At 47.2% G+C, this 9,406-nt stretch overlaps 1 protein-coding gene across 2 annotated transcripts; it reads left to right on the top strand.

Annotated features, from left to right (window-relative positions):
- Window positions 1-1,853: 1,853 nt before the first annotated feature.
- On the top strand, window positions 1,854-8,307 carry YIPF5 (Yip1 domain family member 5). Of its 2 annotated transcripts, XM_080353493.1 has the most exons (6): window positions 1,854-1,918; window positions 2,302-2,411; window positions 3,907-4,076; window positions 4,731-4,876; window positions 6,754-6,935; window positions 7,579-8,307. In XM_080353493.1, the coding sequence occupies exons 2-6, from the start codon at window positions 2,311-2,313 to the stop codon at window positions 7,739-7,741; spliced, it is 762 nt and encodes a 253-aa protein (XP_080209619.1). In that variant the 5' UTR covers window positions 1,854-1,918; window positions 2,302-2,310; the 3' UTR covers window positions 7,742-8,307. The 2 variants fall into 2 exon arrangements, with proteins under 2 accessions (XP_080209619.1, XP_080209620.1); XM_080353494.1 differs by lacking the exon at window positions 1,854-1,918 and having other exon boundaries at window positions 3,911-4,076.
- The last annotated feature ends 1,099 nt before the right edge of the window (window positions 8,308-9,406 follow it).

A 9,406-nucleotide genomic window follows, 5' to 3' on the forward strand; every position in this document is an offset into this window, starting at 1 on the left:
GTGAACTACAGCAGAACCACCCCACTCAGCAGAGCGGCACTAAGTCAGCAGCGGCAGACGCAGCCTGTGCACTCCACAGGTCTCCCGTGAAAGCTGCCATCTTCGGTCTTCAAACATAGATTTACTGGAAGTATAACTCACAAGAAGCAGCTTATGCCACAGTTACTGATCTCTGTAATATCTGTGGTTACAATTCCTCCACCATTATTTCATTCCGTTCTACAAAGACGTGTATTTTCTGGGGTCTGTTCTCAGGAGACACCGTATATACTGCACCACACGGTGTGTTCTGCAGCAGAGGCTTGTAACGGGCTGTGATTTCAATGCAGTCATCTCCAGTGGCAGTCACGGGTCATCTCGTTCTGAAGGTTCAGCTGAACCCCCTCAGATGGGCTTTGCCCGACCCTGTCACGACAGAGCCCCCCTGAGCGGGCAACACCGGCCCCTGGGCGGCTAATAACAAATTCTAATTAGCAGTCTGAGTGCAGCCTTCTCCCCTGGCCCTACAGGAAAAGTAAAGGAGCAAAATGATGAAAAACTACAGGGACAAACAGAGTGAATGACGAAGGGCTGCAAAGGAGCTTCTTCCCATGAGGGTGTCTCCACGGTCCCGGTCCCGTTTTTCTCAATTCCGCAGCATTCCCAGCTCCTGCAGCTTCTTCGTGAGGGACGGGCTGACCGCTCATCTTTAGCAAAGACAAGATTTGTGGCTCTAGCAAACTCTTTGTCTGGCCTCAGGAAAACACTGATTCTATTTAATGTGGACATGTGAAAGGGAATGAAGGTCTAGTATTGAGCGACAGCAATCATTTCCTTTTCCCCCAGCAGCACCGTTGCGGTTCCCGTCAGCGCCCGCGGTTCCGGAGCTCTGCGGCCCGGGCAGAGGGCAGAGCGCGCCCTGTTCCCCCGGACACCCGCACACGTCGCGGGCAAAGCGCCGACCCGGGGGGCAAAGGCACCGCCTGGGACCGAGCGAAAGAAACGCACCTTAAATGAACCGGTGCAACGTGACTTCTCTAGGGCTAAAGTCCCCTCGGTGATGGCAACAGGAATTCTGCCTGAATCATGCGAACAGCGTTTTATCCCCGCTCTGCTCCACATTTATACAAGGACTCACAATACTATTTCTTTTGATGAATAATAGGAGAAAATCCTGGGGAGAGATTTTTGACAATTAAAAAGTTGCTTATTAATAAATTCCTCTGTTAACACTAAACCTTACTGAAATCCTGCCCATGTTCCCTGTGTGCGTGTGCAGTGAAGAGGAAAGGCTGGGGGAGCTGGGGCTCTGGAGCTGGACAAGAGGACACTGAGGGGGGACTCATTGCTGGGGATCAATATGGAAAGGGGCAGTGTCAGGAGGATGGAGCCAGGCTCTGCTGGTGACAACCAGGGACAGGACAAGGGGCAATGGGTGCAAACTGCAACACAGGGGGTTCCATTTAAATCTGAGAAGAAACTTGGGCTGACAGCACCAGGCAAGGTACCAAAAGGAGGAACTGACCAGTAATGCTGTAATGCCAAGTGAAACATGGACAGAACTTAAAAGCCAGTGGTTTGCTTTTCTTCAGATTTTAGGCAAAACAATGGGAGACAGAAGCCACGAAACCTCGAAGCCCCAGGAAGGCTTAACAGCGCAGGGAAGAGCGGCAGCGCTGCACCCCGGCCCGGCCGCCCGCGGCCCTGCGGGGTGACCGGAGCGCCGGCCTGGGCAGTGTATGGGCCCGCCGCCTCGGCTCCGCCCCGGCTCCATGGCAACGCGCGGGGACGTCACGCGGTGCCGGGATGGCGCATGCCCAGTAGAGCCCCTCGGCTCGGAGCGCCGTGCGCACGCGCGGTCACGCTGCCCCGGAAGTGCTCGGGCGGCTGGTGACACGTCGCAGGGCGGCCGGTGCGGGGCTGGACCTGGGGGCCGCAGGTGGGTCCGCGGGGCCGGGCCGGGGGGTGCAGGTGGGGCCGGCGGGGACGGGGCGGGCTGGGACAGCTCCCGGCGCCAGGGAGGGCGGCGGGGCCGCTGTGGGCTGAGCGGCGGGAGGGGAACGCCCGGAGCGGCCTGTGTGTGTTCGGGGCTGCGGGCGGCCCTGTGGGGTCTCGGGCGGGTCCTTTGTGCGTTGGGGGTCCCGGGCGGCTCTGGGCGGTGTCGGGTCCCCCGCGGTGTGCCCGTTGCCCCCCCGCGGTGTGCCCGTTGCCCCCCGCAGTGTGCCCGTTGCCCCCCGCAGTGTGCCCGTTGCTCCCCGCAGTGTGCCCGTTGCCCCCCGCGGTGTGCCCGTTGCTCCCCGCAGCCCGGCCGCTCTCTTGCAGACACCCGCCATGTCCGGGTTCGACAGCTTCGGCACAGACTTCTTCCAGACCAGCTACAGCATCGATGACCAGCCCCAGGCCTATGATTACAGCGGCAGCGCGTACAGCAAGTAACTCCTGGGTGCCCCGGGTGGTGTTGGGGGGCGGCTGGGGCTGCTCGGTCGAGCTTCTCCAGCGGCCGAGCCCGAGTTCAGATCCTTGCGGGACAGTTTGTTTATCCAGAGCGGGGCGGGTGCCTCAGCTGGCTCCTGGTGCCGGGGTTGAGTTCCTGTTGCTCTGGTTTATTTATGAGGAGCATAACTCATATCCTGCAACTGTAGATAGAAAGCAGTTGTATGTCGAATATCCTGCCTTCTACATTTTACAGCAAAGATTAGAAAATTGAAGGAAAGGTTATATGAATAATTTTAATTACATTGAAAATAATTACTATTGTTCTGTAAGTCCAAGTCCAGCCACTCAAGAAGTAGAAATGAGTCCCAGTGTCACATAAGCGAGCTGCAGTGCCAGTGGTGATTCCCAGGCTTTAGCAGGGAAGCGGGGGGGATGTTTCTTGGCCGGGGGGCTCTCAGGACCCCTTTGTGTATCTCTGGTCTCAGACTGAGGGCTCGGTTGGTTACGTGCCCCCTGTGATTCCTGCAGCAGGTGGAGCGGGTTGATGCCTGTTTGTGTCCTGAAGGGTCGTGGTGAGCTGAACTGTGCTGACATGCGGGAAGGAAGGAGGAGTTCTGGATTTTCCTCCTTTGTTTGCATATTTCTGTAGTTAAATATTTATGATTAGTGGCAAGAAAAGGTTACAAGTTTGTTTAGAAACAGAGGATAGCCCTGATGAGGTTTTTGTAAAAGATAGTAATGTATATTTTTATACATATCAAAACTACAGTAGAAAGTATTCCAAAGATACTATAAAATGGTTTGTTAGCAAGCGATTGAGAATGTGTAAAAGTGAAAAATTGGCCATTTTTTCTCTCTGCATCATGTCCTGTAGGTAGATGTCACAATGTGTTTAATGTCTGTCGTAATTCCTTCTTGTATGTCGTAATGATACACGTGGTGCCAAAGTGAAGGGGAAAACTGCTTTTGGGTTTTGTTTTTGCTAAGCTCAGTTATAAAATCTGGATGGTAACAAAAGTGGTAGTACGAACTACTTTGTTCTCCAACTGTGACTTTGCAAATAAACATTCTAAATAGTAAATTAATGCTGGTATCAAATCAGATGTCCACAACAATTAAAGGACAATACTTGAATAGGTTTGAGATGTAAACTTTTCCTGCCTTTTTCCGGGTCTGCAGCCTGTAGTAGTAATTCAGTCACTGGGTAACGCTCATTTCTCTGACTTTAAACCAAGAAGCAGTACTAGTGCATATGGCATGAATTACTTTGTTTAGCTTAACAGTGTGTTGTTTATAAGGGTTCGAATTGCTGGACGTGGCCAAATGCCTGATTGTCCTGGATCTGAGCACGGTAGCGTCTAATGTGACTTTTTAAAAAGAGGAGAGCATTGTTTGCTGTGGCTTATTTTCTGGACATAAGCTTTGCTTTTGCCGGGAGGTGTTTTCCATGCAGTTCTGTCCCCGTCCGTAACGCACTGTCGCTCTTTGCAGGCAGTATGGAGGTTACGAATACTCTCAGCAGAGCGGATTTATCCCCCCGGACATGATGCAGCAGCAGCCGTACACAGGGCAGATCTACCAGCCGACACAGACCTACACTCCAACTTCAGCACAGTCTTTTTATGGAAGTAATTTTGAGGATGAGCCTCCTCTGTTAGAAGGTATAACTTACGCTTGATGGCCAAAATCCAAAACTCTTCCCAGTTTGGTGATAAGCTGAGTAGCAGGGTGCATATTCCCTGTTTCTGGAAGTGCACGGTTGATTTTAAATTCTCAGTAATTTTTTTGTTTAACTGTATTTTGCTGTATGAAATGCATGTTCTTGTGTGAACTTCTGCAGTTTTAAGTTTGTATTTTATTACTTCATACCAGCTGTTCTGTGGAGTTAAACGCATAACCTGACCTTATACAGTGCCTATGGCAAAACACTTAATATTTCTGTTGTTGCAAATATTATTTATAATCCCACTTTTTGTGAAATAAATGGATGCAGTTAGTTACAGTGGATTGTTTAGGACTGAAATGTTTGGTGCTGAAGAGGAATGGGCTAAAGGAACTTCTGGGCTGACCCAGAACTTTGCTTATGGTCTTACCTGGTCCTTTAGAAACCACCTTGTCACTTCTGAGCGTTTGGGACCTGCAATCTGTGGAGGCAGCACGTTCGGCAGCTGGAGGAAAGATGGAATGACTCAATTCCTGGGCCCCACTGGATGGGGTCTGGAGGGCGTTTCAAAGTGGAGAGGCAGAGAAAACCAAGAATGAAGCAAAGGGAAAAATGAAATAAATATGCATAATTCTTTTCATGTAATTTGTAGAATTGGGGATCAATTTTGACCACATCTGGCAGAAGACACTAACGGTGCTACACCCATTGAAAGTAGCAGACGGCAGCATCATGAATGAGACCGACTTGGCTGGACCAATGGTCTTCTGTCTGGCTTTTGGAGCCACGTTATTACTGGTAAGATACTGATTGCAAAATATTAGTTTGTGCATTCATATCCTTGGAAACACTGTGAAAAGCCAAGTTACCTCTGGGTTTACTGGAAGTGACTTCTTGGCACGTAGGCCAAAAACGCACATCCTGAGCAAGAATGCGGAGCTGGGTGGAGGTTCAGCAGTTCGCTGACCCTTTTCTTCCGGGGAGTTTCAATCCATGTCTTTGAGCCTGGTTTTTGCGTGGCAGTTATTTCAATGTCATTCGTATTTCTTGTCATGCTTTGCTTTTGCGGAATGTGGCTCCCTTTTGTCACAGGAATGGCTGTGACATGTGCTCAGTTTTTTACCTGGTTGGGGGTTTTTAAAGATATTTTGCTTTCAGAATCAAACCTTGGCTTTTTGTGCCATCTCTGTTATCTTCTGTCTTGTCAGGAATCGAAACAACAGACAAATATTTGAACATTTATTTCATTTCTTCATTTACACTTTTATTTTATCTTTTAACTCTTATTGTGTTTAATATTTAGTCTGTTTCTCTGTTTTATTTCATTTTGATGCTCCCTGCTCTTTATTCATTGTTCTTTACTGATATGCAAGAGGCAAGGATACTCAAAATTCATGTGTGAAAAGAGATTTCCTAAGTATCATCAGGCATGATTTTCAGTGGCAAGAGTCAGTCTGGTGAAACACTTTAAAGTACAACTGCTTTCAGATTGTTTATACTGCTTAATAGGTCAGCAGCTCTTGGAGCTTGGTGGGTTTTTTAGTCGAGCTTAATTGAAATAAGATTGTTCTTTAGTGACTCAAAAGTGTCAATTATGAAATGACAGGGTAGCAGCGAACACTCTTCCTTGTCATTGAAAGCTGCGGTATTTTTCATCTCTTTTTATTCTCTAAATGTCTTCAGGCACTGCATTTAATTTTTGTCGAAAATTTCACACTGCTGTGACATTTAGAACACAGTGGTTTGGTACCAAGGGGACTTTAAGCCTACTTTTATAAGTCAACTTTATGGAAACTAGGCCAGTAGAGTTAATGAGCATGTTTGTAATAGATGCATTTGGATGTTCTTTTCCTGAGGAAGTACCACTTTCTCCTTTGTGCCTTTTATTGATGTTCTTTTCGATACGTTGAGTGCAGTGAAAGCGAACAAGCTCAGGCTTCGCTGAAGGATTCCAGCAGGTGTGATGGTTCTCTGCAGCACCTGGGAGGGAGCTCAGCATGGATGGTGGTGCTGGCAGCCAGGGCTGCTGGCGGCAGAGAGATGCATGATGGCATAGCTTATGTAGATTTGGAGATAACGCATGTGTGCTCTCTGCACACTTGTTAGTAAGCCACGTTCTGATTTCGACCTTGTAAAACCTACATGAGTTAATTGTGCTGCTCATGTGCGGCGCTTTACAGCTCAGCTTCAGCTGTTCCTGGGAATTTTTTGTAATGTACGTCGTGCTGTAACTTGGTGGAGTCTGTTGCAAGTTAAAGGGTTTTAGCTCTGGGTTTGTCAGGAAGTTCCTGAATTACAGTTTCTTGGTCTTTGTGTACTAGTTCTATAATGATTATTATTGCAAGTAATCAATCGGCATGAGACGTTAGTCTATTAAACCCTAAAGAATTCTTAGTGTTTTGCAGCCCAGATCAAAGAATAACAGTTTGGTCCAAATATGTTCAAGACAGGTGGAGTCAGGGTGAATGCTCCGGGTGTCCTGGGACGGGGGGTGGCCTGGAACAGAGAGAGAGGTGTCCTGGGACGGAGGGAGTGGGGAATACTGTCTGATTGGGATGTGGGAACTGGGGACAAGGGGAAGATGAAGGTACTCTAAAGATCGTGTCTTTTTCCCTGTGTTTGTGGGAGCCGCAACTTGCTCTGGTAACAAGCGCATTTTTCTGCTTGACGTGCAGGCTGGTAAGATGCAGTTTGGTTACGTGTATGGAATAAGTGCAATCGGCTGTTTAGGGATGTTCTGCCTCCTGAACCTCATGAGCATGACGGGCGTCTCCTTCGGCTGCGTCGCCAGCGTCCTCGGATACTGTCTCCTTCCCATGATCCTGCTTTCCACTTCTGCAATTGTCTTCTCCTTGCAGTAAGTACATAAGCTTACTAATTTGGTAATAGATTCCTCTCCTATGAGATGGCGAAGAAAGTTATTAAAAGGAATTTTCATATTCAGTGATGAGGCCACATGTAATTGAATAATCAGGAATTCAGCAGTAGCGTAGTCAGTGTAAGAACATAAATATCAACAATCTTCAGGTATTTACTGGATGAAAGGTGCGTCAGTACTGCTTTTATCTGTAAGTCCATTAATAGCCTTTAAATACATAGACTCAAATAACAATATCCAGTTTGGTTTTGGTCACTTTTGAATCTGACAAGTCTCGGTACCTATAAAGTCTAAAAGTAAATATAATTTAAGATGCAGATTTGAATTTGACAAACAGGAGAAAATCAGTGTGATTAGTCATAGTGATATGAAATCAGGGACTGAGTACTAGAGTGAGTTTACTCACCGCTGTTGTGTTTCATATGCATGAAGTTGGTTTGGGTTTTTTTGTGCTGTCAAAATGGAATAATATCATTCTGGAGTCTTTCCTGGAGTTATTTCATTTAAAAAGTCAAAGATAGCTAAAATTAATCTTGGAATCTGTCAGAAGTGTTAGAAGTCCAGTTACAAGTCCTATAGGCACGTATACACAAGTCTGAGAGTCTTTATTTCTGTCTTGCAGGGGGATGATAGGGATTCTTCTCACGGCTGGAATCATTGGCTGGTGCAGTTTTTCTGCTTCCAAGATCTTTATTTCTGCCTTAGCGATGGAGGGCCAGCAGCTCCTCGTAGCGTACCCCTGCGCTTTGCTGTACGGAGTCTTCGCGCTCATTTCCGTGTTTTGAACAGACTGTCCAAACCGTTGGACTCCAGGGGGCCAAAAAGCGTCAACTTGGAACGTTGAATCGGACCAGAAACGGCTGCAAACGACTGTGTAGTGTCACCGCCGCGACACTTAGACCTGGGCTGAATCATCTGAACAATGGCAACAAATGTCTCGTGTTCACTTTTGTAGGACTTTGAATACTGTTTTCAATTGACCTGAGGTGTCTATAGCTTTAATAAGTGTTCACGCTTATCGAGTTAATGTACTTTCCTTCCCATTCCTCTGTCTTTAGAAAAGTAACTTTTGGTTGATATTTGAGGACTGGGGATTCTTATTTGTTTGTTTTGTTTTCTTTTGTTTGTTTTCCATGGGGGGTGGGGCAGGGAGCAGACTGCAGTTACACATAGAGTTTCATCAGGAAAAGTTCACAGTTAAAGAACTGCAGATGAAGTAGATTTGGGGTTTTCTCTGAATCGATCTGCAGTCGAACATATTTCCTGCCCCCTCTTAGCAAAAGCAAAATGCGCCAATGGCCACAAGCAATTAGAGTATTTTCTATATTTCAACAAATATACTCTTAAGCTATTTGGTCTCATTTATTTGTTCGTTTGATGTGATAATACTTCAGGATTTAAGGTACTCAAATTATGAATTAGAAAACAGATACTTCAAGGGATCTGTAAGTCTGTCACACTTGGAATTTGACCACGATTGGCTGTCCAGGTAGCTGTGTGGTAACTCGGCTTTCTGAAGGTGACTCCAGGTGGAGTTCCCTTCCCAGTGCCGCAGAGCCTGGCGGGTGAGCAGTGATATCTGCTGCAGTACTTCCCACAAAAACACCTTTTTGGAAATGTTATGCTTGTCAGTATTGTAGTTACTGTAAAATAATTTAAGGCATATTGATTAAATTTCCTGAAATTTTGAAAAAGGTGTTTGTTTTTTTCTAATGTTTCTTTTTTAATGGATTTAATTACTAAAATAGCAACTTCGATATTGAAGCAAAATGATATTTAAAACAGTTTTCAGTTAATGGATTTGAAATTTGCTTCAGCCACAAATACTTAATGTTACATGAGAGGTATAATGTAGTTTGTGCTGTTAGTCACTCACAACAAGCCTTGCAAGCAGAAGTGGGAAAGCAAAACCGGTTCCTTTGCACATCAGCACTTGCTGTTTCCTAAAATGTGCAAGAGAAGGATCCAGCCGTATTTTCGCTCCTACCGGGGAAGGGAGGTTGGTGAAGTCGATAGTGATTCCCCACCCCTGCCTTGGGAATGGCAAAGCTCTGCCAGAGTGCTGCTTTATAACCAGCGCTGCTTCAGCGCTGTGACCCAGGGGATCTCATAGCCTTGAATCTACCGCAGTTGTCAGTCTGGTGTCCACCTCTGGGGTCCGTGGATCCATCCGTCAGTCTGGTGTCCACCTCTGGGGTCCGTGGATCCATCCGTCAGTCTGGTGTCCACCTCTGGTGTCTGTGGAGCCATCTGTCAGTCTGGTGTCCACCTCTAGTGTCCATGGAGCTGTCAGTCTGGCGTCCACCTCTGATGTCCATGGAGTTGTCTGTCAGTCTGGTGTCCACATCTGGTGTCTGTGGAGCCATCCGTCAGTCTGGCGCCCACATCTGGTGTCTGTGGCTCGATCTGTCACAGGCTTCAGGAGTGACCCACAGACCAGCCGTGTTCCG

The sequence above is a fragment of the Nesoenas mayeri genome (assembly GCF_963082525.1).
Source record: "Nesoenas mayeri genome assembly, chromosome: 14".
NCBI lineage: Eukaryota > Metazoa > Chordata > Aves > Columbiformes > Columbidae > Nesoenas > Nesoenas mayeri.